General features: G+C 39.3%; 3 protein-coding genes across 10 annotated transcripts; 1 reads left to right on the forward strand and 2 right to left on the reverse strand.

Moving 5' to 3' along the window:
- Positions 1 to 96: 96 nt before the first annotated feature.
- On the reverse strand, positions 97 to 5,830 carry setd7 (SET domain containing 7, histone lysine methyltransferase). 7 transcript variants are annotated; one of them, XM_027016733.3, is made up of 9 exons: positions 5,557 to 5,830; positions 4,496 to 4,600; positions 4,335 to 4,393; positions 3,750 to 3,951; positions 3,439 to 3,628; positions 3,094 to 3,175; positions 2,261 to 2,378; positions 1,312 to 1,469; positions 97 to 567 (listed from the first exon to the last, which is right to left on the reverse strand). In XM_027016733.3, exons 1-9 carry the CDS (start codon positions 5,632 to 5,634, stop codon positions 363 to 365), a joined length of 1,197 nt encoding a protein of 398 aa, XP_026872534.2. In that variant the 5' UTR covers positions 5,635 to 5,830; the 3' UTR covers positions 97 to 362. The 7 variants fall into 7 exon arrangements, with proteins under 7 accessions (XP_026872534.2, XP_026872535.2, XP_026872536.2 ...); XM_027016734.3 differs by having other exon boundaries at positions 5,561 to 5,828; XM_027016735.3 differs by having other exon boundaries at positions 5,595 to 5,827.
- A 3,013-nt stretch (positions 5,831 to 8,843) lies between these two features.
- On the forward strand, positions 8,844 to 11,064 carry scocb (short coiled-coil protein b). Of its 2 annotated transcripts, none has more exons than XM_027016714.3 (4): positions 8,844 to 8,993; positions 9,808 to 9,877; positions 10,011 to 10,088; positions 10,212 to 11,064. In XM_027016714.3, exons 2-4 carry the CDS (start codon positions 9,859 to 9,861, stop codon positions 10,352 to 10,354), a joined length of 240 nt encoding a protein of 79 aa, XP_026872515.1. In that variant the 5' UTR covers positions 8,844 to 8,993; positions 9,808 to 9,858; the 3' UTR covers positions 10,355 to 11,064. The 2 variants fall into 2 exon arrangements, with proteins under 2 accessions (XP_026872515.1, XP_026872517.1); XM_027016716.3 differs by having other exon boundaries at positions 8,924 to 9,073.
- Positions 11,065 to 11,201: 137 nt separating this feature from the next.
- On the reverse strand, positions 11,202 to 26,989 carry zgc:154054 (Glyco_transf_54 domain-containing protein). Its single transcript, XM_081699154.1, has 14 exons — positions 25,892 to 26,989; positions 25,671 to 25,793; positions 24,733 to 24,866; positions 22,581 to 22,627; positions 22,031 to 22,144; positions 21,449 to 21,524; positions 21,246 to 21,360; positions 20,480 to 20,610; positions 20,192 to 20,299; positions 19,690 to 19,883; positions 16,108 to 16,186; positions 15,495 to 15,570; positions 14,698 to 14,810; positions 11,202 to 12,575 (listed from the first exon to the last, which is right to left on the reverse strand). Exons 1-14 carry the CDS (start codon positions 26,061 to 26,063, stop codon positions 12,558 to 12,560), a joined length of 1,500 nt encoding a protein of 499 aa, XP_081555280.1. The 5' UTR covers positions 26,064 to 26,989; the 3' UTR covers positions 11,202 to 12,557.
- Between the last annotated feature and the right edge of the window lie 1,003 nt (positions 26,990 to 27,992).

Here is a 27,992-nt window from a genome sequence, read left to right on the forward strand (position 1 = left end):
TATGGAGCAAAGTCACACCACCTTGGGCTTCAGTCAGTCTTTACAGTCTGCAATCTTACACACAGGTCGCAGGTGTTGGGACCACACATCATAGCACCTCCACAATGAAGAAGATAGTCTCTCAGGTTGATCAGAAGGTAGGTGGGAAGAGGACTTGCAAGCAGCCTAGCGGCTTAGCTTCTGAATCAAAGAAAGTAAACAAAACTGCACAGTTCTAAGATAGTGATAAAGTATTAAAAACACAGTTGTTTGTTAGCACTAGCTAACATCAACAAAGGAAAAGGGCAGATTTGGAGAGTCGTGTAGTAGCAGTGTTTGGCATGATGTGAGAGGTTTTTGGACGCGTGCCAGGGGGAGGCTTTTTAACAAGTGTCCAGCACTCCTCCCCTTTCCATCTGTCTCTCCTGAAACTCACGCAGTTCCTGTTTGTACCAGTCTGGAGCCTCTGGAGCCGAATTCCCAGAAGGCCCATGGTCATAACCATAAGCAACCGTGAGTTCCTCATCTTTCTGAACTGCGCAGATTGTACGAATGCACTTTATTGGCCCAAAGCGTGGATGCACAAACCTGACAAACAATAAAAAGAAAATCCTTCAGTTGTATACATTCAAATGAACATGACACAGACATACTCCAGGGGACTGGGGGAAATGATGGGAGGCTCTGCAGTTGTTTATGTTTTCCTCACTCTCTCACACCAGTCTGACCTTGTCAGCTGATTATCAAGCTTCCACATGTTGAGTTTGGGCAGGGAAAATGCAAAATATGCAGCAAACTGCCTCCTCAGGATTGAGGATTAGATCCACTAAATCTGGCCTACACAACACCTATGGAGATGCATTTGTACAGATAAAAGAAGAATGTGCCTATGTGGCAAAGTGGAGTGGTTTCTGGTTGAGCCCCTAACCTTTTTTTTTTTTTTTACTTTATTAAACGCACATAAATCCCTGCTTGTACCCCAGATCCATTTCTGATCATACTTTTAGGGCTTGTGATTTGCTATAAAAAGTGATCGATATCCCTCAAGTAATTGCGATCATTCCATACAATATCATTTGGAAATAAAGGCTTGGAATTTCCCTTCTGTGATCAACAACAGTAAACCAGTCTGCTCCCTCCAACTCCTTCATCCAAATACAGGCAAGTCCACCATAACCAGTAACATAAAAAATGCTATGACGATTATAACGTTTCTTTTGTGGGTCACATCGAGACAAATAAGTAAACATAAGTCTTTTGAATATCTGGGAAATGGTATTTAACCTAATTTGGTACATTATATAATGCTTGGAATGAGACTTCCACACTCACGGGTCGTATTTGCAGTTTGGGGTAAAGGAGTGATTGGCCTTGTGTCCAAGTGATGCACAGTAATTTGTTGTGAGGTTGAATGGTTCAGGAACATCAATCACTGTGTCTTCATCCAATGAAATGGTGTTACCATTCAGGGACCAATCCCGACGATCCACCTGTCAATTTAACCCATAATCTCAAATTATTATTATCATCATCATCATGTATTTATTTTTTTTCCCACCAAATTTAGTAATTTAATGTTTCTAATACTGTGTGTACTATTCTCTCTGCATCTCCCAATAGTCAGATTTCCCCCAAAACATCTTGACACTTTTTGTAAGCCATCTTTGGTTGGTCATGACATATATTCAAGTCAAAGATTATCAGACTAATAGATCAGTTACAGCCTTAAATGACTAATCTTATTGCTCAGAATACAGTCATGTCATTACTAAATAATGCCCATTCCCATCTACACATGTAGAGGAAAATATTGTTAAATAACTGAACAGCAATGTGACATTCTGCATTTGAATATGTGAGACACATGTACTGGTTAATCATTCACCATTTTTAACATGCAAACATTTTCAAACAAACAAAGAATTATTCATATATGCATCCAAGTATTTAGTTTGCAAAACTGCATTCTGATGTGACAGCCACAGCAATTTAAGTAAATCCTGGTTTTAAATTTCACAAGATAATTTTAAATAAGATTTATTTTGCCCTTCATGTATTATTTATGGTGCTGGAACAAAAAATACTATTTATTCTTTATAAAGAATACAGGCATCCATTATTAATCACTGCTCTCAACTAATATAGGTAAAGACACTAAAGCAGAAATTATGGACAAAACCAAGAATGTTTTTGCAGACAAACATTTACCCTTTTAGAAATTTTAGAAATTCAGGTTTACATGTTTTGCCACATAGTGTTGATATAAACCACACAAACACACCTCTGAGTGTGTGATGCGCACTCCATTGTAAAAGGCCATTACAGTGTTTGCATCTGCCTCAGTTTTGGCAAACAGCCCTTCTCCTGCTCCTGAGATCAACGACTGGCCCACATACACCCTGTTAGAAAGACACATATGGTAATGGTTCAGAACTTTCTGTTGCACGGTACGGTCTTTCTTTTTATGCAATTTAAAGTATTGTTAATGTATTTTAAGTATCATAACTAGTTTCCTAGTTCCCCAGCACCACCAAACAGACAAATCTCAAATATGTCACTCAATTTTTTAAACCTGTGGCACCTTCTTCTGGTGCTAAAGGGATAGAGACCACTACACTTTGATTCCTGCTTTAAAAGACTTGATTCAACATATGAGCTGATTATCAGGTTTAGTATGTATATTAGTCCAAGCAAATCATCCACCTGCACAAAATTCCCACCCTTCATGACTGGAGGTGGGCACTTTATATTGAGCCATGGTCCAAGAAGAAAGAACATGACTGGATGTTAAGAACAAAGAAGAGGCTGGTGCGTTGCTAAGATAGAAGACACCTTGTCATCCTTGTTCCGCTTGAAATCCATAGCCTATTGTTTTCTTGGAGACCTGTAGTCATGGTTGGCACATGGCACGACTGTAGAGAAGGAATCCCAATGGCTGTACTCCCCTCCTCACTGCTAAGTGATACTTTTGTGGGTGTGCCTCTCAAGGGCACTCACAAATGCTACAGTCACTTTCTGAAATAATCTGAAATTCACTACAAGCCAGTGTGTTAAAGTTGAAGCTGCTACAGACATAGAGAGTCTAGATTGTAGAAAATCTTGGTGTATACCAACCGCTGGCTCTCATAGGGGTCTGGTAGCATTTTGTGCCCAGCAATACAGGAGGAAGTGGATTTGTCATAGGAATAAACAGGACCTGAGAGAAACACACAGAAATAATCACAGCAGTTATCATGAGATGCCTCCTTAAAAAAACAAAAATATTCAAACATGTCACATATTTTTAACCTGACACACAAGATAAAAACAAAGAAAGGAAATTTAGGGCTCTGAAGAGTCTGCGTGAAGAAAACATTACTGAAGTTAGGTTTGCCATTACTGAATGATTCAACACTGAAGTGAGGTTTGACATTACTGACTGTCCAAGTCAACAGTGAAGTGGGGTTTGCAATTACTGACTGTCTGAGTCAACAGTGAAGTGAGGTCTGCCATTCTCCTGACTGGTGAGGGTGGCTAATCGAGCCTCGATGAGTTCTCCATCCACGAAACTGCCATACAGAGCCATGCGTCCATCAGGGTAAATGTAAGCCACTGTTTTGCCCGTCAACTCCCCATCCTCATTGACTTCCCCTACCACACAGCCCCGATCCTACACAGAGGAGGGAACCTTTATGTAATGTTCTGCATTGATGTCTTTTGCAATGCGTCTGTGTGTCTACTGGTTATCTGTGTACTTTATACTCAGCATTCGCTGCTGTAGCGAGACCTACCAGGTAGTAGACCCAGCAGATACCGCAGCGAATGTTGTCCTTGTATTGGCCCCTGAAGACAAGGTGGCCTTCTGGATCGAACTCCTGAGCAGGCCCATTGAGCTCACCATCCACATATGTCCCATGCAACGTGCCGCCATCCTCGTATGTGTACACTCCCAGCCCGTGGAGGGCATCGTCCACGTAGAAACCCTCTAGCATACTGCATTGGGAAACAGAGCAAAAAGGTAAAGAAGGATGAGATGTTCTGAACTACACTGCTTCCATCCACAACAAACCTTTTCTTACATGCAGGCCTACATGTTTTCAACAATTTTTTATACATCAAGATACTGTTACAAATGCAAAGAAATCGAAAAACTAAAACCAGCATCTATAAAGAGATTGATTCTACAATGAACATCAATTTCAATGACAATTTAAAGTTATCAACTGTTTCTAAGAAGAAATAATGAAGACCAAAGAAAGATTAATTTGGCCAGATTGTCAGTACCCATTTCATATGACTCACAACAAGCCAGTTACAGCTACACTGCCCCTGATAGTGTGTGTATGTGTGCGCGTGTGTGTGTGTAAGACACTGACTCATCTAAACATGATTCATAATCACGTCTGAGACACCAGGGCAGCCATATCTTGGATAACTGTAAAAAATAACACAAAGTAGCTGGAAATTATCAGTGAACACCATGTTAACGGCGTTGTCCATACGGTCTCATACCTGCCATCAAAAAAGAAGAATTTGCCTTTTCCATTCTTTTCCCCATGAACAAAGTGTCCCTCAAAACGGTCACTGGATGAGTAGGTGACGGTGCAGAGACCATGGGGAAGCTCATCTTGGTCCATTGGCCCTGAGAAGACAGGACATGATCAGTCATCACAGTAAACACAAGCCCACCTACCTGCTAACACACTCACAGCTACAGCTACATTTTGTACCTGTCATAGCACTAACATCCCCCCCCACATACACACACAATTGCCTGTAAAATTTGGCCATGAACAAAAAGAAAAAAATTGCACAACTAATCAACCTAAACTGTCGCAGACATGGTCATTAACCATCACATTCATAGACAATGAAATGAAGAGCCGTTTGTCATCCAACAATCCACTTATTCTCAAGGCCTGCTCAATATTATATTTTTGTACATCATAAGAAGGGCCAACACAATTATTATTATTTTTCGATTGAATTTCAGGGCTAGTGCACTCATGTTGGGTATCGGGTTGTCTTCGCATCAATAGTCCCAACATCAGAAAGTATAAATAGATTCCGAGAGCACATGGGAAGACGTCATCCCTATTACTGCATTAGTTAAGCCCAAACAGTTTATAGATACTTTAAAACATTGACATGATCACTTAAACAATGTTACTTTAATATCGTGTAACCTGAAATTTAAAATACGAAAAACTGTTTTCATGCAAATATGATGAAATAAAAATGAAAGTTGCAAATGAAGTCCTTAAAATCGACGTGTAAATGAACAATCCAAGTATGAACAGACAGTTAAATCTTAAAAGTAATTTGGGATTGAGGCAACCAGAGTAGGTTTGGCTCCGTCGTTTTTTTTTTAACCCATTAAAATTAAGCTCGTAAAATCAGGCGTGTGAACCGTCTCTCGGAGATCCTTTGCTGGATCTCGCACTGAAATAAATCTCGGTGTCGACCGAGGAGGGACTCCGTTAACGCGGGCCTCCCGGCTGGGCAGAGGTTCGCCACACACGCACGAGATAGCATTATAAAGTTGTTAATACACCCTATCTTTAAAAGTACGGAAAGTATGAAAATTCCTTAACTTACGCACATGTGTTTTGTGAATAGGGATCTGCATGTCGTACCTTCTACGACCTCTTCTACATTGTCGTCATCGCTGTCCATTTTTTTCCGTTTGGACTGAAGCAGTTTCTCCAAAGAGAGCCGTCGTTATTGCCCTCGTATTTGCTTGGTCATAGCAAGTAACTTGCGAGAGAGTACAGCTCCCGGCGTGAGCGGGCTGACACCACACACACACCACTCCGACAGGAAGGGAGCGTATGAAAAACCCAGACGCGGCGCCGACCCTCTGATCTACACATCACTTACACTAGCCACATTCGCACACTAATGCCATGAAAATCGGATATCCTGAGCAGCTTTTTTATAAGACCAACGCACAGGGTTGTACAAAGACCCTTAAAGGGAACATTGCCGATTTAAAAATCTTTCATCGATATTAACATGTCGATTCACGATACTTCCGTATTTATCTCGCCATTACACAAACTCCATAAACCACGTTTTCTCCTTTATTCGAAAAACTTAAGAATCCAAAAGCAACACATCTAAATGTAGATAGACAGGCAGCTAGCTAGATACGTTTGTTGATCCCTGAGGGTAATTGTGACAGTAGAAAGAAATGCATGTTAAGCACAGAGAATACTACAAACACCATAAAGTCAAGCTGCCATATAATAAGTGATAATCAGGTAAATGATAGGCATGTCAAGTGATTAAAGTGTCATTGACCAGAATAGAAAAAAAAATGACACTTCAAAGAAACTGCTGAACAGCAATGGCTAGTAGAAAGATGAACCTATTCATCTTTATTTACATAGCAGTTTTAAAACCAGGTTTACATTGTGCATTGCAGATAAATATGGTAGTTATACATTCTGAAATAAATAATGAAGTGCAGAAGTTACATAGAACATGCAATCACTGGTTGTTTAAAAGCTTTTTTGAACAGACAGGTCTTAACCTTAAAGCACTGTTGAAAGGATCACCAAGATTTGAGTTTTTAGCACCTGTGCAAAACTCCAGTTTCAGTTTGCCGTTTCAAATAACCAGGAATTAGGTTGTCTTTATTCAGATGTAGTCTATAGTGACACATACAGGCCAACAATTTTTGTAGCAGATTAAGTGTCTTGTAGTCAGCTGTATCAAAAGCAGTACTGAGGTAGAACCAGGTTAGTTCTCTCACCACCAGAACCTCCCCCGCCCCGCCCCTTAAATCTAGTGCAAATGCCTAACATTTCTCATGTAGAGACTGTTGCAAGAATATTAAGATTATTTAAATGCTTTCTAGATGGATGTTTTTATGTAAAACTCTGCCACTGTACTGGCAGAGTTTTTTCCTTGTTTTAAACATTTATCTGCCAGTAAAGTGAACATTTATAGTGAGAGTTACATTCAATACGTTTTAACTTTAAGATATTCTTGCAGTGCTTCTTCTTGCATCACTCCAAGATCAGGCTTCTATGCAATGAAGAAACTAAAAGGCATACAAGAATACCCCCCATTTAAGCTATTAGAGTTTTGATCATTTCATAGTTATGATCCCACCAGGAACAGGCAGAGGTATAATGCAATTGCAGGAGGCAGTTTATTAAATGAGGACTCACGAACACAGAGAGTAAAAACCAGGCATAAGGCCATAACTTACCACAATAACCAACAGCTACAAGACAAACCCACAGGGCTTAAATAACCAAGACAATTAGACACTAAACAAATACAGGTGAACATGGGAACAGCAGAAACTAAAACAAGGAGTAGAATAGAGGAACAGATGTGGGCGGAGAAAACAAAACTAAGGCATGGAACCAGGGAGTGCAGGAAGACAGGGAAACCGTGACATCAGGGACATGAGGAGGGTGGCCATTTGTGACAATAGTTGGATAGAAATTGTCTGTACCATCCAGAATTTAGATCTGCCTAGGAAAGGAATATTTGGAGTTGATCTATAGTTGCTGTATTTTAAAAAGAAGTACATTCTCAAACCATTTCACTGCGAGTTATACTGTGTATGACTATGTATGTGACAAATAAACCGAACTTGAATAAGGGAAAGAAGGAGTGTGTCCTGTGTCTTAGATACACAAAACTGACCTTTTAGGAAATCGGAGAAAGTTTTCAGCTGGAGTTAGAACTATAATAAGAGACATATCAATAGGCATGACCACTGCAGTGCACCCTGCTGGCCTCACAGTGGCGCTGCTTTTGTTCCTAGGCCCTGGGCCTTATTTGCAGTAACACATTTTATCATCTTTTTTTTTTTTTTTTTTTTTTTTTTTAAATAAATAAGAGAGCATGAGTACAAAAACACAAAAGAAACATATATAAAATCTTTAATTACGCATGTTATAAATATAACATTTATTTTTAAATGTAACTTTGTTACCAAAATATGGTGTTGTGTTGCCTCTGTAAAATAATATTTTCTTTAAAACAAACCAACAATAAACAAATAACAATACAACGTTTGGTCTGTTTAGTTGCACAGTATTTTATGGAGAGCAGGTAGCATAACCTCAAATCAGCTTGGATTCTCTTATTAGTAAGCCCGACTAAGATATGTTTAGACTGAATTTGGGCTGCATAGTTTTCTCTTTTTGATGAAGAATACAGTGGAGCTTTATCTTCTTGGTAATGATATGTTATGTTTTGCTTAATATAAGGTTAAATATGATTATTAGCAGGGTAAGCTTAATTAAATTAATTTGATAGAACATGGTATATGTAAAACTAATTTGATGGAGTTCTGGAAATACACATATTTATACAGTATTGAGCCAACAATCGTCATTTACTGGATCATCTTAAATCATATGGCATTCTGGCAAAGTCTAATTTACATAATTAGACTTACCTTATCAGGCATTACAAACTTTTCATCTTTAGTTTTCACTGTATCTATGTAGCTAACGACAAGGCTAAAGGAAGCCTATGCCCACCAACTGTCATCAGCCTTATTTCACTATTCCGTGGGATGGTTAATTAATTTCAAACAAACTTGCTTATGTGTGTTTTACGACCGCTTGACCCATAAAAAGATGAGACCTACCTATGAAAATGGAGAAAACGTTTGTCATTTTCCCACTTTCAAGATATTGATAATTATTAAATGTTATATTTTGTATTAAGCTTAAAATATTAGACATCTGTTTTTGGGTTGAGTACATTAATATTACAATGTTATATAAAGTGTTATAAATTGTAATTATGAGTAGTCAAAAACGGTCTATAAGCTACAAGCTGTGGGTTATCATCTAATGCAGGTTATTAACAGTAAAACAACCCAGATGCTTTTTTTCAGTATTAAACTGAATCGTGATTAAGTGATCAGTTTCTAATCGAGTGAAATCGTAGCTCAGCTCATCCGCTTACACGCCGCCTGAGGCCACTGCAGTCATTCTGCACGGCCGTGGTTTTGAACTCCGTTGGGCGTAATTTCTGATCAGTTTTTCTCCGTTGTTAAGGTAATAGCTTGCTAGCTATTTAAGCTGCGCTTTACTTTAAGGTGCCCAGGAAAGAAATACATTGATAGAAACGATTGCATGTGAGTTACAAAATCATTAACCCTAGCAGTTTGGTGGGTTTGTTTACCACCTCAGCTGTTTGTCAGTCTGCTTGGCGCTACCGTTATATTCTTAAGCATAACCCAAGCTAGGTAGCTAGCGCACTACATGGCAGCCTATCAAACATTTTCGTGTTTATAACCACTGTTTGTGGAATTTTAGTCTGTCCGATCTCTGTTCTATCTTAGCTAGCTAAATTGCTGCCACTAGCTAGCTGGCTAAAAAGGCAAGTGATACTATGATGTATTAGTTTGTTCTGTAGCAAGGTAGCTAGGCTAACGTTAGCTTCCGATTAACGGGAGCTTGTTAGCGCACTATTTTAGCGCGCTAGCCAGGCAGTGAGGTTATCTGCATTATTTCGTTGACTTAGCTAACACGCTAGCTAGCTAATAAAGCTAATTATATATATATATATATATATATATATATATATATATATATATATATATATATATATATATATATATAGAGAGAGAGAGAGAGAGAGAGAGAGAGAGAGAGAGAGAGAGAGAGAGTTAGCGATATTATGTTCACATATCCATCTCTTAGCTTTCCAGTATTTGTGAAACATGAGAAGTACAGTACACTCCAGAGTGTGCACGCAAGTTATCTTAGCTACTTAGTTACGTGATTAGCGTAATCAGAAGGTTAATTAGCCAACTTAAAGTTAAGCAGAACTAGGTGCTCTGCACCATAACTTATCCTTTTATTTCAGTTTACCCGATTCGCAGCCCTGCATTCCAAAAAGGAAGACGATTTTCTCATCATGAGCTCTGAGTTGGACGGTAAGGGAGGCATTCGGGATGATTTGATTCGTTTAGGAAATCAGTTAAGCTAAGAAGTCACCAGTCACCCTATTCATGACAGACTGACTCTGACAACGTGTAAAAGAGCATTGAGACATTCCCTGTCTTTCAGGTGATATGGAAAACCAGGTGGAGTTTGAGAAGACAAGGCTCATAAACCAGGTCCTGGAGCTGCAAAATACTCTTGAGGGTAGGACAGATGTCATCGCTGGTTCCACATGGAAACAAAAACAGATGAAATGAAGAGATCTAATATTATTAGAGATTTTAGAAGTTTACAATTTTAAGGTGTAACTTGTTCCCTGTCTTTCAGACCTTTCCTCACGGGTAGATGCTGTAAAGGAAGAGAACCTTAAGCTTAAGTCAGAGAACCAGGTTCTGGGCCAGTACATAGAAAACCTGATGTCTGCGTCCAGTGTTTTTCAGACCACTGACTCCAAAGGCAAACGGAAGTAAAGGAAAATGTTTTGCCTCCTGTCTCATTTAGTGTGAGTCAGGAACTACCTGCCACCTTACTAGAGTTTACAATATTCACACTATTTAGTTTTACACACACACAGGTGAAATGTCTAATGTTGACATTTGTTTGGTGTGTTTCTGGTACCTTAGAAATTCTTGAGTATCACTGTTATTGTTAGATTTATTACGATGCTAATTGACATAGTGATTTTTGTGCTGCAAATGTCTCCTGACCTGCATCTTTCTAATTTAAAGCAATTCTGTTCCTGTTTTTTTCTATTAGATTTTTTTGCCTTATGTTAGGGCAGGGTATTGAAAATAACAATGAGAAATAGCTCCTTTCAGATTAATAAAGGAACTGCTTTCATTTAATTTCATTTTAAGAAGTTAATGCTTTTGTATTTTAGTTCTTTTCAGTAGTTTGTTTTTGTAGATGGCAACACAACTGATGAAATGACCTTTGAAATGGCTGCTGTCCTGTTTGTCATGTACACATACATCATAGATAACTGGATCAATTATATAAACTCATTCTGTTCAGGGAATGAAATTTGTGACATTTTCCTGGTGCTTTTCAGTAGAGGGTTTTACAGGCCTTCATTTCAGTTGTGTGCATGCCCTAAAACTGACCACTATTTAATATTTGTGTAGTATTTTATCATTGGTATTTTTTAGTGCCTGTTTTAATAAATCTGTTTTGATTTGCATTCGACTGATTTCTCATTTTATAAGTCCCACTGTGGACTGTGAAGTATTCGGTTCTTTTTTCCAGTCTCCTTTTCTTACTTGAGCATGAACATAGTCTCAACAAAGCTTCTAGGAGTATGGGTGTCTGCACCGTAAGGCATAAAATTCTTTCTGCCTCAACATAACTAATTTAATTTATGATGGAGCTTAGTTAATAACTGATTATTGTTTTAAAAGATGATCAACATACAAAGTGACATTTGAGCCCATTCCCAAAGATTTACCATTCTGCAAAATGTATTCAAAATCTAATTTCACAGTACTTTAATGTTTTCAGGATATTCTGATTATGAGAGGTGTTTAGGATTATGATTCCATATTCTATGTAAACAAGTTCTGTGTAACAACGGGGTTGCCACTAAATGTGAGTAGTACCATGGCTCTCCCTAGAGGAGTTTGACACAGAAGTTTAGAGCTACGTAGCACATCATGGATGAATGAGGTCAGGTGTTTGCATCTGTCTGCTAACATCAGTGACTCAAGGACTCAAGTTGCCACAGTAGCCTTTCCTACACCCCTTCCCTAACAGCAGCTAAGTGTCTCTCAATACATGTCCACTTGTATACCTGTTTCACTCTTCTGCAGGGCTTCCTGTGCTTAGCAGGACAGATAAGGAAGCATTTATCAAGAAAAGACTTGGTAAACTTGGCAAAGTAACTTTTCAGACAAGATTTGCAAGACGTCATTTACAACATCGCCTGGGAGCCTCTTAAGAGGTGTATTTCTTAACTCAGTTGTACATCTATGTTTTAAGGACATTGCACAAGAAAAAAACACTTTTGTACCAAATTAATCATAATTTAAAAAATAAATAACAAATGGTTTTCTGTGGATGTGTGTTCACTGTTAGGGTAACATTGAATATTTGAAGGTATGAAAATATGAAGTCTGTTAAAGCACATCTGTCTGTTTTCAACAACATAGAGTGGTTCAACATTCTGGGCCTGGAGCACTGTACTGTATAAAACAGCACTAAAATGGCTGACTTAACTCCTCATTCAATTCTTGAGCCCTTCATGTGCTGAGGTAGGTGAATTTGAGCAGGGAAATTAAAAAATGTGCAACACTTGGGTTCCCCTGAATCTCTGCATTACCTTTAGAGATTTGAATGGATATTCTGAGATTGAATAAATCACACAGGAGTTCACACATGGAGTTGCTATAACCAGTCACTCAATAACAGGTTCAGTCCACAGACAAAACCTTGCTGGTGTTAGCAAAATATCTGCCTATATATCATCCACACACCTTCAGGAAAAGTGAATCCACAAAAATCTTAAAAACATCAGCTGTTATATGCATTATACGGAGGAGGGCCCACAGACAGTGCACTTCTGTGCAGAGGAGTGTCCTTAACAGAGGCTTCCTGACCAGCAGGTTATGCTGTTGCATAGTAAGGAACCACAAAGTCATGATGATCGTTCTGTTGTCTTCCTTCCCACTTCACCACTCATCAAACTTTAATGTAGATCTGTCAGAGAGAGGGGAAGTAACTCTTAATCAAACCTTAGCTTTTATAAATTCTCTACTGGTATGTGCTACATCTTTGCGCCAACCAACTTGAATGCAACTAACATTTCTGAAGTTCCTTGAGTTCTACTTGAGTTCTATGCCACCTGAAGCAAACAGGGCTTAACATATGGGCTTAACAAACACAATAAAACAACAAAAAAAAAAAATTCAGTTAAACAGTAAATAGTCTACTGAATATGCAAATGATACTGCCGCCTAGAAGCATTAAGGTGTCTAAAATATCACAGGTACAATTTTTCAGTTTCCTGAACCAGTTGCTGACTGATTATGTTGCAGACTTTTCATTTGGCTTGAAAAACAAGATTTTTGTTGACAAGACAAACCCTGACTTTATTTCTTTGAAGGAGAACAATAAATACCAGTAATGACACACCCGGGTGCGACATACCAGATACTTTTTTCATTTTAAAGCAGCCGTCTGGAATTTTCATGAACTTTCAAGAAAATCATTTTAGCAAGTGCAGTGTATTTTTTTCTTTAGGATTAAAACAAACTCTATGTCTACCTCACGGCTACACACAAATATATCCACATATACTGCATGGCCAAAAAAAAGGTCACCACCTACATTTAAGTAAGCAAATAGGTAAGAGCCTCCCATTGCATAATTACTGTATGGGTGATTATGTTTCAACTGGCAACAAGTTATTTAACCCTGACTGATACAGTGAGTAGCTTCTCATTTGTTGAACAACCATGTCGAAAGACACATTCTGTGGTCGTGGAAAAGATGTTAATCTGTTTCAGAAGGGTCAAATTATTGGCATGCATCAAGCAGAGAAAACATCTAAGGAGATTGCTGAAACGACTAAAATCGGGTTAAAAACTGTCCAACGCATTATTAAAAAGTGGAAGGACAGTGGGGAAACACCATCTTCGAGGAAGGAATGTGGTCGGAAAAAAATCTTGAATGATTGTGATCGGCGATCAATTAAATGTGTGGTGAAATCAAATAATAGAAAAACAGCAGTAGAACTCAGGGATATGTTTAATAGTGAAAGTAAGAGGATTTCCACACACACAATGCGAAGGGAACTCAAGGGATTGGGACTAAACAGCTGTGTAGCCTTAAGAAAACCACTTGTCAGTGAGGCTAACCAGCAAAAACGGCTTTAATTTGCTAGGGATCATAAAGATTGGACTCTGGAGCAATGGAAGAAGGTCATGTGGTCTGAGGAGTCCAGATTTACCCTGTTCCAGAGTGATGGGAGCATCAGGGTAAGAAGAGCAGTGGCTGAAGTGATGCACCCATCATGCCTTGTGCCTACCGTACAAGCCTGTGGGAGCAGTGCTATGAGCTGGGGTTACTGCAGTTGGTCAGGTCTAGGTTCAGCAATGTTATGTGCCCAAAGAATGAGGTCAGCTGACTACCTGAATATACTGAATGACCAGGTTATTCCATTAATGGATTGTTTCTTCCCTGATGGCACAGGCATATTCCAAGATGACAATGCCAGGATTCATCAGGCTCAAATTGTGAAAGAGCGGTTCAGGGAGCATGAGACATCATTTTTACACATGGATTGGCTACCACAGTCCAGACCTGAAACCCATTGAGAATCTTTGGAATGTGCTGGAGAAGACTTTGCGCAGTGGTCCAAATCTCCCATCATCAATACAAGATCTTGTGGAAAAATAAATGCAACTCTCAACAGAAATAAATGTTGTGACATGGCAGAAGCTTGTGGAAACGATGCCATAGCGAATGCGTGCCGAAATCAAAGCTGAAGGTGGTCCAATGAAATATTAGAGCATGTGACCTTTTTTTTGGCCAGGCAGTGTATCTCAATTGTTTCTGTCTGTTTATTCTTTTCTTTCTTTGTACAATAAGTTACCCACTGTAACATCTTAAAAAAGCTGCATTGAAACTATTGTTCAATTCTATTGCTCTGGATGTCACTGAATTAACAGATACACCGGAGAAGGTGTGTAGCTCTGCATTATATCTTGGATGAAAGCCTTTACAGGGTGGAGGATGTATAAAGTGGATGAACAGGTTTGTAGATACTAGGTTCCTGCACTCCTTTATCAGAGTATTGCAGAGATGAAAAGAAGCTCACCTCACTGAGCAGGACCCAGACATCTGAATCAGAATGAACAAGAAGACGCATGGCATCTAACTCGTGCAGCGCTGTGTCGATCACTCCTTCTGCTACTCCATTCACGAAGGAGCCTGCACAAACAAACGCACACACACACACACAAACACACACACACACACACACACACACACACACACACACACACACACACACAAAACATGTCCAGACACCCATGAGCACATTTAATTACATATTTGAAAATTTGGATTTTGTTAACAGTAGGGAATATAAATTCAACCCAAATAACCTGTATATTTCTGAACCTTAATGCTTCTTAACCCTTCTTAACTCAGATCAGAAGGCCTTCAGAACAGATCTAGATTTTTGAGCTGTCCCATTTCCCAGCACACCTGGACCAAGCCATTAAGAACACTGAATACCTGGTTCAGATTTACTGAGATGTTGGTTAGAACAGAAACATGGATGTCTTGTAGACCCCGAAGACTGGGATAACACTGCTTTATATCATATATGAATTTGAGTGTAACAGTTTCATTTCTAGATTTATAGCTTTTTAAATGGGTGACAGCTGCAACATGACAAACATTTCTGATCCACTAGCACACAAGCATACATAGACACAAATGTTTACATTCCATGACCCAGCACACTGTATTTGTTTACTAGTCCTGAGTTGCATCACACTTTCTGAAAAAGACCCATTCAAATTCCCGTGCTCATGCAAATGCTTATGTGGATGTTAAAGGGAACACTAAAAGCATCAGGCAAATCTGAAAGAAAGGGTTGTGACGTACTTATCACTGCAAAGCCATCAGTGGAAGGTCTGCAGCATGGCAGCAGACGATTCTCCACCTGCTGTCTCACAGAGACCTGAAATGCACAGAGTTGGGTCAGCTGTACGTAATGATTAGGGATTCACAGATACGCCACAATGGACTGCCTGGTTATAGAGTTAATGAGGGACCAAACGATATAATATGCTGTATTAACAATGATATAGTGTTAACAATGACAAAATCTTAACAGTGTGTCTTAAAGCTGCAGCAGAGAGACAGTGGAAATGGAGGCAGACGAAGAAATCACTAAAAGCCGGAAAAGTGTAGGATTGTGGCTTTGTGCTGGGAATCACAAAGTCCGCTCGCTGAACCAGACAGCAAGGACAACACTGTGCAAAGTATACCAAGTCACAAAGCATACACTGCATACTAAGTTGCACACACTTCTTTGCACACAAAGAAGCTATCTAGGAATAAAGGTCACTGACAGAGATGGTGTAAGTGGTAAAAATAGCAAGACACACACACACACAACGCTAGCGGTCAGACCTGTGTCACTGGATACAATGTGTTAGTCATTCTGAAAGGTGCTGTGGTAATCTGAGCACTAAACGGTTCCTATGGCACTTACGTCACTAGGCAGCACCTCCACTGTGGTATTGTAAAACTTATCTCCATTCGTCTCAATATTTCCACTTCGAAATAGGTAGCTAGGCAGACAGGAAGGAGTAGGGAGGGGGAGGAGGAAGTATTAAAAAAACAAAAACGAAGCACAAATATACTATCTGCATTTGTGTTTTGAGATGTGCAAGAACTATGCAGTGATTTAAAAATAATTTTGTCTGTGCCATAATGATTTTGTAAACAGCTTTAATAAATTAATGATAAATTATGATAAATTAATGTTACAGGGGTAATGCTTATGCAAGTCATGTAACACATTCACTTAAAATCAACAAGCAAAAAAACAAAAAAAACCCAACCAATCAACCAAACAAACAAACAACTCCCACCCCCCAAACCCAACAACCCTAAACCCCCCACCCACTCACAGTAGCAGTAGGAAGAAAACTTACAATGGAAAGCTTAAGTTGGAGTTTTAAGTTTTTAAACTGAAATGAAAGAATTCTCTCAGAGAGACTGAGATAAGACGTTCCAAGCTTTAGGGGCTATGACCACTGATTGAACCCCAATGGACATCATAGTAGCCCTGAAATGGAAGATGACTAGGAGCCCAGTGCCAGAGGATACAAGCATATGTACAAGAGTGTAGGGATGGAGACACTCTACAATGAAAAGAGGAAGTCTGGAAATATAAGACGTTAAAAGTCATAGGTGACTTTTAGAGAATGGGCTATGATGTCATAAGTCAGGGGAAGTGACACAGAATTGAGATTATATGAGGTTTTATATACAAGAATTCAGGCAACTGCGTTTTCAGTGCATTTAAGACTTTGTGAGATGCTAACAAGAACATTAATGAAAAGGTAACCATGATGATTGAATTATTATAAAGGCATAGACCAATGGTTCAGCATCCTCCTTGTTTGCTAAATGGTAAAGGTGAACTGTATTACAAAGATGGAAGAAGGCAAATTAGTTTGAGTGTCTGAGACAGGGACTAAAGGTTATACCAAGGTTTACTATTACATGGGAGGGTTTGATAATCACTCCATCAACATTAATAGCAAGATTAGACAGTCTAAAAACTACAGGCTTATGGGCAATAATTAAAACAGTAAGTGTTCAGTTACCGTGAACTGGAACTGGAACTGGAGTTCATCTTTACAATTTCCTATCATGAACATATAAAAGAAGTGACCCGCAAGGGTGCAAACCTCTTAAAATCCCAAATTCTAGCTTCTACTCTGAGAGATCCAATGCTGATTTGGGCTGTTTGTTAATGTGCAGTCAATTCTCTGAAAGCTCCAACCTTCAGGTCGCCTGCATGTTTGTATACTTTTCTCACTACCGCAAGGTTACTGTTACCCACCGCCCTTCCGTGGTTTCAGTAGGCTGATGCTGGGAATGATTGTCTTCCATTGTTAGGCCACGCTACCTCATTATGGTCTCTTGGTTTTGGGTGAAACTTTCATAACAATAGTGTTATATCCAGTTAATGGGAGTTGACTTAACCCACGCAGTGGACAAAAGCCATGTACAAGGTAGTATGTATGCTCACAATGTGATACCTAAGCAGAATATCCAGCTTAGGAGTTTTTAAATACAAGATACACAAGCACACACACACACACACACGCACACACGCACACACACACACACACGCACACACGCACGCACACACGTGCGCGCGCACACACACACACACACACACTCTTACAGTATTAAATGGCAGTAGTTGGCTGAGTAAAGCTATGCTGTCACTTCGCTTTACTGTACTGCATCTCTGTGGGATTTCTTCAAGCATAATGGTCAGGTTTCTGTCGGTTTTATAGCAGTCAGCTCTAGAGAAATACCTTTTAGCTGAATTTTGCTTCACCGCAAAACATCTGATCTGATTTAACCCTTTAGAGTTTTCCTAGTTCCTTTGGTGTCGGAATTGGTAGAAGGGTTGGAAAGCCCTGCTTTATAGACAAGTGGATCAAAAACGAGGCACTGTAGTCTCAGCTGCTTAAAGACAATTGTTGAAAATCCACTTGAATGAAAACCCTGTAACAATGTACTGAAACACAGCTCATGAACCAAAATTCACTTCTTCAAAATAGTTGACCTGAACTCAAAAACACTCCCTGTAATCTTACTGTTAATCTTATATTCTACACTTCTAAAACAAACCTAACTGAGACATGCTTATTGAAATCTTCTGTAAAGCACCAGGCACCTAGCCCAACACGCCCACTGAGAACACACACACACACACACACACACACACACACACACACACACACACACACACACACACACACACACACACACACACACACACACACACACAGACACAGACACCTTGCACCTGCCCCGCTCCCAATCTCCTGCGTACTAATCACGCGCACCTGTGTCTTTTTTTGCTCTTTGCTTCTTCCCTCTGTTTAAGCCCACACTGAGTCCAGTGCTGTACATTGCTCGTCAGCACCTTGCCAACTGCGATGCTCTGTGTGTAGCCTGCTTATCAGCGTCTCTGTGCTTCGACTTCTTACTGCAAGTGTGTTTACCTTTTCTTGTATATGTTTTGCCAGCTTGATGCTGTGCTTTCTGTTATCTTTATCCTTGCTTGCACTGGCATCTTGCTCTTGCCCTGCTGCTATCACTAAAACCTTTGCCTTAAAATATTAAAAGTTCTAAAATAATGTTATCCATTTGTTTGGTACTGTTGGATAACACCACTGGTCTGTGTTTATAAAGCACCACTAAATAAAATTTTGAAAATATACCCTAAAACAATACAAGTTTGCAAAAGGTTCAAGAGTGTATTAGTGAGCCCTAGCCCATGAAAAGAAATGGACTGAGCATTTTCAAACACAGCTGCAACACAGTCATATACACCAGCTCATTTAAGTAGGGTGTGTATAAAACAAAGTTGATTCATTCTAAATATTTGGGTATCAAAGTGATACACTTTAAAAGTGACTACACTCAAAACCTTTCATATCTGACAACGGTATTTGTCAGAAAGACAAGCATTTAGCAGCAGACCTTCATCCTGTGCATATAGTCAGCACATGATGGATGGTATTTGGGTCATTTCCTGGGTGGGAACTAATACCTACTTCAGCTAGCAGCAGAGAACATTACAGTAAGTTATAAGTGCTTTCCCTCTGATATCTCCCACTGTAGCCTTGAGCAAGACACTCAATCCCATGTTCTGAAGAAGCTCCGACATTCAATCTTCCTTTCCCCACCCTCTAAGACTGGGCTAGTAAATGAGAAGTTGCTCTTTTTAGGCTTAGGCTTAATCTAGGCCTGGGAAAATGACGCTTGGCGTTAATTAATATTCTCATTAATATATGCTAAAATATATATATATATTCTTTGCTTTCAGTTCTGGGGCAACAGTAAGGCATGTTTTGCTGTATAACACAAACCATGCCATTGTATTGCCCAGCTCAAACCATTATCTCTGGCTTCCTTAATTCAACTTGCAAATGGATTGATGAAGATTGGGTGTTTTAGAGCTGCTCTTTCACAACAGCACTAAACAGTGTTTCACCCCCTCTTGCATCTAGACGGAGGAGCCATGTCCACATCCTCTCACCTTTTGACAGTCTGAGGCTTGGTGAAGGTAATGAGGATATAGTCTCCTCTGACTGGAGTGAGAGCCCAGAAGAAGCCTTTCCCCATGTATGCACTGTCCAGCGAGTACTTCTGGTAATGGATCAGACTGCTCTTCAGCAGAGCTGCAGGGTTTGAATGGGCTTTGTATAGAACTTGCTTTCCAAAGTCTTTATCCTAAGTCACACACACACACACACACACACACACACACACACACACACACACACACACACACGCACACACACGCACGCACGCACGCACGCACGCACACACACACACACACACACACACACAGGTTGGTCTGGATGTGTGAGATTCCAATAAAGTAAATCATGATTAAATGATTAGTAAACCCTCACAACTTATATTTAGTAAGATCACACAGAGCTTTACAGTTTGAGAGGTGCACAAGACACATTTGTAACTAACCAAAACACAAAGATATCTTGGGAGTGAGCAATGAAGAGAAAAATATGGCTAACTTTTAGCTTCTGTATTTTGCCAGGAAGAGAGGAGTGCAGCCCCACATGCTGGAACAGGGAAGGTTTGAAAGTACGCTTCAGTCTGGCTTTCTCATCACTACAGTGTTTCTGCAAACAGGACCACAGGACGAAACTGATAAAACAATGCTCCCCAGTTTGAAGGTTTACCACTAAACTATTCTCATAAAATAGCCTATTTGCAATTGAAAATCACAGACATAAAAATAATATGAAATAACATTGCTCTAAGTTTTTGATTGGAATTGGAACAGAAAAAATACAACTCACACCATCCTTTTCTGGGTTACACACTTTGACCCAGAGGAAATGATCCAGCAGCCAGTCAATGGGCTTGTCTTTGTGGAACATCAGGAAAAATTCTACAATAGTGGGCAGATCTGATGCTCGGAACAGCTTACCTGTAAGGAATGGCAAAATTAACAAGAAGAAAGAAGAAACAAGACATAGCAGTGTTTCCAGGCAAAGCTCACGAGTCTCATCCAGGGTGTGCACTCCTCTCCATTCATCTCCATTTTTCCTGCATTCATTTCAAAATGCAGCAGGCCACAGCAGTGCTGACGGTGCTTGGAGCACCAGCATGTTTGGAAGAGGACCACTGCGGCTGCGGGTTTGTATCAGCAGATAACAGAGGATTCCTTACCCCGTGTCATCTTACGCTGCTGTGCCATCTGCCACCCATGCTCTGTGGAAACTGGGTTGGAAGTTAACTGTGTGCTAGTGTGATTTTGTCTATAACCTGAAGTTGTAGGACACCTGAGAACAACTGAGACAAAGGCTTCCTGTTCCTATGTTCCTGTTTTTCTTTTCTTTCTAACCTAAACACACCCTTGAACTGATGAGACATGGCAGCCAACATAATGAGCTGAAGCAAATAAAAGATACACTCCCTGGTGAGACTAATATGGCCTCTGTTGTTTAATCTGCATCTCAGTCAAGGTTGTGAGCTTTGTATGAAGTGAAGAGAAGTAGGGAGGAGATTAGGATTAGAACACAGGAGAGAAGATGAGACTAGATGAAATGAAAGGAGACCTACCAATAAATCCCAGTTGAGAGAACTCCAGGTAAAGCCATTGCTCTCCGATCACCCTTTGGACATACGCCTTTATAGATTCAGAGTACCCTGACTTTGCCACAATATCATCTTCCATCTGAAATTGACATACAATGTGAGAAATGAACTACAAAACATGGTTTAAGATGTTGGTATCTCTTCAAAACAAATGTTTAGGATCTTACCTGAATGTAGTATGTTCCCTTGTGTTGGGCATAGAGCATAAGGAAACTGTAGTCCAGGTTTTGCTTGGTCCTCCATCTATAACCACAATGAGACATGTAACTATTTCTTGCAAACAATTTTATAAAGTTTTATTGAAGCAGGTTCTTGTAGGTTTGTTGTTAGATACTTTACCCTATGCACGAGGTTTGTTAGTCACCCACCCATTTCTCATTAGGTACTGGGTAGCAGACCTTTCTAAACTCAGTAGTGACAAGGACATGTTTAAAATCTTCACAACATTGCTGTGTCTGCTGTAGTCATATCAGTGACGACCAGTCACCAACTACTAGCCCACTACAATGTCTGCCACTACAGTGTTGAGAATGGTTTTCCATACAAGAAATATCTGCTCAACAATTATCCTGTGGTCAGAAACTGACCAGAAATGCATGGGGTACAGAGTGGCTGACAAACTGAACATTTTATACATATACAGACAGGACTACAGTGGAAATGTGAAAAATGTGGCAGCTAAATATTTCTTATTAAATGAGTGGTAAGTGTACACATTCAGAAAAATTAAAAAAGAGAATAACTCTCACTTGACTCTCTCTTTTGAGTCACCAAATGTTTCCTTCAGATTAGTGAGGTTTGGATAGTAGTAGGGAGATGGAGAGATTACTTCAATTAACCCAGATGTCACATCATCTGGAAAACTATAGACACACACACACACACACACACACACACACACACACACACACACACACACACACACAGATGTAAAAACAAAAGAACAAAAGTATGATCTGAAATCAAACTAAAGCAGATTTAATATGCAAAGTAAAAAATACTACCTAAAGACATACTAATATGAGCAAAAAAGTGATTGTTTCTGGATGTAAAGGAACGGTACATAACTATTGAGGAGACTCCAAGTGAAAGGCTAATCATATACAAACGTACATACATACACACACACAGCATTTTTTATTATTGATTTTTGTGCAGCAGTGAACAGCGCCATACAAGCAGGGCATAGCTAGAACAAGCATGGTCACCTGCTGATTTTCACTGCTAATAAAAAACAAACAAACAAACAACAAAAACCCAAAAACCACTTTAAAAACAAAAAGTGAAACCATCACTTACTTTTTGTGAATTTTCTCAGCCACACTTCTCACAAAGGCACTGTCTGTCTGTAAAGAGGGAAAAACAATTCAGCCTCAGTCTCCATGAAGAGTGACTGACAGACATAAAAAGAAAAAAGAAATTAAGAGAAATGACAGAGTAAGACAGTTGTTCAGAATAATAATATCAGATATGCTCTGTCAGGGTTTGCACCACACCGTTCATATGAATTGTGCTGCCTCAATCAGTACTTGTACCTGGAAACACATGGTAGTAGAATCCTTATAGTCTCTGGCCAAAGGGGACAGAGTTTAAGAGTTTAAGACCAGACTTTTGCAAACTAGACTTAGGAGCTGATGACCACAGCCTTCCTATCACTTCCAAATTGTTCACACAGCTTGGACTATGTAATGAATCTTTACGTTGTTGACTAACTGGAAGGGAGCAATACTGATTAATTACTCTTCTACTGAGCTATTATTGTGTTATTCTAATAATTGGATGCAGACCCTTGGTTCAATGAACCTTGGGGCTATATCATCTGAAGTTAAATATTTCCCATAACATTATCTTTGAACTCGTCCAGTATGAGAAGTCAGCGGTTTCTCATAGGAAGCATTTCTGCAAATAATGGAGTTTTTCCACTGGGCAGTGCGATATGGCTTGCTACAGTTTCAAATCTGTCACTTTTATGGCTGACAACAAACCCATGATATGGTTAACCACGCTGGGGTAATAAACGTGCAGTGCTGGAACATATGGGGAGAGCTAGAAGCAGATCACTCATTGGTTAAACACAATCATCAATCGAGTGACACAAACACAACTGCCATTTTAAAAAAACACACTGGCTACAATAGATGTTATTCGAAATAGCCTACTACATAGTGTATACTGCATACTGATCCCTGCAGTAGCATGCAGTGTACTGTCCAGTATGCGACAAACACAAGCCATACTACAAGGTCACTTGGACATATGAAGGTTCCACCCACTTTTGAAAGATTTTCTGCCACCACTGCATGACAGGATGCAGTGCATCATGAAGATAGCTTTGATCATGTACTGGAATATTTGGCTGGTTTGTTTAATGCCACCTGCATACTGGGATTTCATAACTTTGAGACCTCGTCAAATCTTTGTGCAAGGACAAATGTCCATCAACCTGATAATGAACAATGATATGAAACTAGTTGTTTTTGTTCTTTTTTTCTGGCTCTGGACACAATAGAAGAGTCAACCTTTATAAACTGTCTTATAAAATAGTAAGATGGCTTATATGAATTCATGGGGCATTTAACAAAAAAGAAATCAACAGTACAACAGCATATGTTAAAATATATTAATATATACTATATGTTAAGATATATGTATATTCAGTATGTGTTAATAAAGCTATTGTAAATCAAATCACACTTTTATTTAAAAATATGTTCACAACATTAGAAATCAGAACGTGTGTGAAATGTGGGTCACTGATCTTACTCAAAGGTTTTAAAGTGAGTGCTTGTGTTATTTGAGAGACACAAGTCACTTAATTAATGACTCAATTACTTGACTTAATTAACGTCTTACTGTCATGATTGGCCACTCCCTGGCATCCTGTCATCATGGCTACCCTGTCTCATGTGTTTATTTTGCTTTGCTTCTTTGTTGTTCTGCCCATAGTTTGAGTGTCCCTGCCTGTCATTTGTATCACTTGTCTTGTTAACTCTCATTGGTACACGTATTTAAACCCTGTGTTTGTTCAGCATTGTTGCGGATCATTGTGAATCCACGCCTTGTTTGCGTCACTGTTTATCATTGTATGTACAAGCCTATTAGTCCCAGCCTCTGCTTGTGTAAGTTGTGTTCCTTATTGTAGCCTTTCCCCCTTCTGTTATTGTGTGTTTTTTGTTTCTTTTTTTTTTTGCTATGTTTTCCTGGACTCTCCATGTCGGCTTGTTGACCCTGGACTGTTTAAATAACTCCGATTTTGGATTTGCTCCTAATAATAAATCTCGCTGCTACTCAGTATATGCACCTGCCTCATGATCACTCCAAATTACACTTACTGTCTGTAACAGTCTGTATTTAATTCCACACTTGATGACAAATAGCCAGAAACAGACTTGGAGAGTTGTAGAGAAGTACAGAAAGTCTATTCAACATTTAGACCATCTATTCTATTTACCTCAGCAACAAAGATGATGATGATAATATCACTCTTCTGTTCAGGCGTGAGGTCATAGAGGAGAGAGTTCACTGTATTCACCAGGTAACTTTCCTTCTGTCTTTGCACTGTGGGTATCCCTAAAACTAAGGACACTACACACACACAAAGGGAGTGAGGGAGGAATAAATGATAGATAAAGATGAACTCCAGTTAATGAAAGCATGCAGTGAACTATTGGCCATCAACGTTTTACCTGTGGGTGGTAGTAACCCTATAGTTTCTGACTATTTGGCTCATCTGACTTGTTTGGCCTCATTAGTGACTCCTGCTATTGTTCTATATGCATGCTTCTGAAATCAGTAGTTCAGACTGATGAAACGTGAATGTCACATTACAGGGCAGTGGAAGAAGCTGAATAGATAATGTCACAGGGTGCCAGGACCTAGACAGACAGACACACCCACTGACACACACCACACATGCCCCGTTCCAAATCACCTGATTATTGAACATTATTGAACATGTTCCTTATTTGTTCATGCACATGTTCCTTATTTGTTCATTCCCTTATTTAAAGTCCACAGGAATTCTCCAGTATGGTGCATTCCTGGTTTACAGTGCCTTAGAAGCCTGCTATTCCATGTCACCACGCCACTGTCCTACTGGCAGTGTGTTTATATTACTTTTTTATTGTCAGCTTGACATAGTTCTTTTGTTTCTAAATTGAATGGAGAATAAAGACTCTCCCTACTGGCCCTCATGTCTCACTCCCTCCCTCCTTTCTACTGTCACAGATAACGGTAAACCTTTTTATCTGAAATATTCTGCATATTCTCTAAAACGAATGGCATAGGTTTAATGTGGTGATACATCTTAAGGCAAAAACTCCTACCAATCAAGCACCTACTGACTAAAATAAGCAATAGGAGGTCCACTAGTGAGAGACAGGTGCTAACCTTCACTGCGTCCCTGGCTGAGGTAAATGTTGGGCTTCAGGCTGTCTTCCTGCTCCTTCAAGTGTGGAAGGTACAGGAAAACACTGGGCTGTGGAGACAAAAAGTGCAACACAGAGCGTCTTTCTGGGAAAGGAAAAGAGAGAGTGTTAGTGAGTGTGTGTGTCTCCAAGGGGAGGGAGAGCATAAAGAACTGGTCTGCATGCATATGTGTGGGGACCCACCCGAAGAGTTCATGGAGGTATTCAAGTTCTGCAGGTGTTCCAACACCTGAAGCAGTTTGTATGTTAAGGCCTCACCACGTCTCTCAGCTCTCATCAGCCTCTCATACATCTCTATAAGTACTTCTTGTCCCTTTTCTAGATGGCAGAACCCAACAAAAAATGACTCTCTCATGCCCAAAAACCTTTAACAAATTACCCTCTTGTAAACTAGTGCTGTACTGTATTGTAATTCATGCAATTTTGCTCAACTATATTGATCTCTTTAAAGTTGAAAGAAGAAGGAAGATATTATGGAGGAGAGTGCTAGGATGAACATAGAAACCGACAAGCACAATAAATCCAGACTTCCAGCAGAGTACTACTTGCAAGACACAAGGTATTATTCTCACTAATGTGATGTCATTATTGGATCTTCTACAAGTTTGACAGAGTTTGTAAGAATGCATGTTCCATCTGGAGGAGGCTGAGAAGCAGAGCAATAATGGCATTCATAGCACTGCCACGACCGCAGGCAAAGGTATGATATCCAACAAAACAGTAGCAGCATAGAAAGCATAGAAAGCAGGTGATATAGAAAAACAAGTTAGTTTATGAACATACAGTCTTTATCAATGGATAGTTTCTCACTACAGGCCTTTTGCAGGCTGAATATTTTGAGTGGTTAACCTGTCTCTATCCAGTAGTGACACTGATCCAAGTAAATAACACTGCTTTGGCTGACAGATTCATACTAGAAAACTGATTTTACTGTGGTCAGTGTCACTGCTGGATTGAGACAGGTGGGTCACCCAAAATACTTGGCCAGAAAAACACCTGTAGTCAGAAACTGACTGTTGAGAGCAACACCCACTACCATACCACTACCTTCTTAATGTCAGTGCTTTGATCGGAATGATGCATCATCCAAATAATATCTAGTCGTAGCGGTCTGGTGGTCAGAAAACTGACCAGTGAAGAGGACAGAGGGGGGCTGAAAAACTGCATGACAACAGATGGCCTACAGTCTGTAATTGTCCATCTATAAAATGCACATACTAGACAGACATACTTAATAAAGTGGACAGTGAGTAGAGATTCAAGGTAGGTGTTCGTAATAAAGTGACAGTGCTTTTATTTGATCTACATTTAATTACTTTGGCAGCGAATAAACTGCTTTGGATTATTATTCCTGGTTTGTCTAAATGTCACCATCATTTTAAACATGGTGAATCATTGTCATCTGATGAAAACACACATGATTCCTTAAGATGGTGCCGTACTCATTTTCTTTTTAATAAAAAATGTTTGATTTGATGGTTCGGCCATTCTTGTTACCACAAAAACACATCACATTTAATTTCAATACACCGATTTCCCTCAAAATGGGAGACTTCTAGAACCACTTTCCACTGTGTTTTACAGTGTAGAAATGGATATATGAAGGAGTTACAGTTACCTTTTAAATTAAAATATTTTAATGAACAGATTTTTGGTAAAAATTAACCAAAATAAATCATACTGCTTTACAATTACATATTTGTAATTACAATTACAAATACATGTCATGAAGATCAAATATACATTTATTTTCTAAACATGTAGGTCTTTAAAAGGCTTTATCTAAGTATATGCAACTACCACTTTGTAAAATTGTTGTGCAAATCAAGTATAAAAGCAAAACCTTTAATAACATAAGCAGTATGTCTTTTTATAGATATATGTATGAAAAGCCTTCTAATCTACTGGTTAATGGAAATGATTCTGATCATAAAGTTGCAGTTCTCGTTATCTGTCTTAACGACATTAATTAGGGCTTATCTTCTGATAAATATTATTGTACTGGGTACAAAGGCCAAGGCGTGGTTAGATACTCCTTTAAACGTTCAAACTTGTATGCGTCCTTTTTCACCAAACTTGGTGACTGGGTCCCGGTTAGTGCAGAACTCACCGAGCGACAGGTAGTCTTTAACTTACCACACAATAAAAACACATTTGTTACGGATTTCTCCTAAACTTGTTTACTTATTAGAACAACAACAAGACAGCTTTGAGTATCTGCTACTAAAATATATAATCGGGCACTTGTTGCGCTTATTAAAATAATTTACCGAAGGCTGCAATA

Source organism: Electrophorus electricus, chromosome 16, assembly GCF_041902795.1.
Source record: "Electrophorus electricus isolate QZ-2024a chromosome 16, ASM4190279v1, whole genome shotgun sequence".
In the NCBI taxonomy this organism is placed as follows: Eukaryota; Metazoa; Chordata; class Actinopteri; order Gymnotiformes; family Gymnotidae; genus Electrophorus; species Electrophorus electricus.

What these genes read in the sequence shown, in the direction of transcription:
- zgc:154054 (XM_081699154.1), bottom strand. Translation starts at nt 26,063, where the DNA reads ATGAGAGAGTCATTTTTTGTTGGGTTCTGCCATCTAGAAAAGGGACAA. An exon ending in TACCTCCATGAACTCTTCGG is followed by an intron (nt 25,794 to 25,891) that starts GTGGGTCCCCAC and finishes TTCCTTTCCCAG; the next exon opens with AAAGACGCTCTGTGTTGCAC. An exon ending in GCAAAATACAGAAGCTAAAA is followed by an intron (nt 19,884 to 20,191) that starts GTTAGCCATATT and finishes TGTGTGACTTAG; the next exon opens with GATAAAGACTTTGGAAAGCA.
- scocb (XM_027016714.3), top strand. An exon ending in GCTGCAAAATACTCTTGAGG is followed by an intron (nt 10,089 to 10,211) that starts GTAGGACAGATG and finishes CCTGTCTTTCAG; the next exon opens with ACCTTTCCTCACGGGTAGAT.
- setd7 (XM_027016733.3), bottom strand. Translation starts at nt 5,634, where the DNA reads ATGGACAGCGATGACGACAATGTAGAAGAGGTCGTAGAAGGTACGACA. An exon ending in TATTCACAAAACACATGTGC is followed by an intron (nt 4,601 to 5,556) that starts GTAAGTTAAGGA and finishes CTGTCTTCTCAG; the next exon opens with GGCCAATGGACCAAGATGAG. An exon ending in GACCCCTATGAGAGCCAGCG is followed by an intron (nt 2,379 to 3,093) that starts GTTGGTATACAC and finishes TCTTTCTAACAG; the next exon opens with GGTGTATGTGGGCCAGTCGT.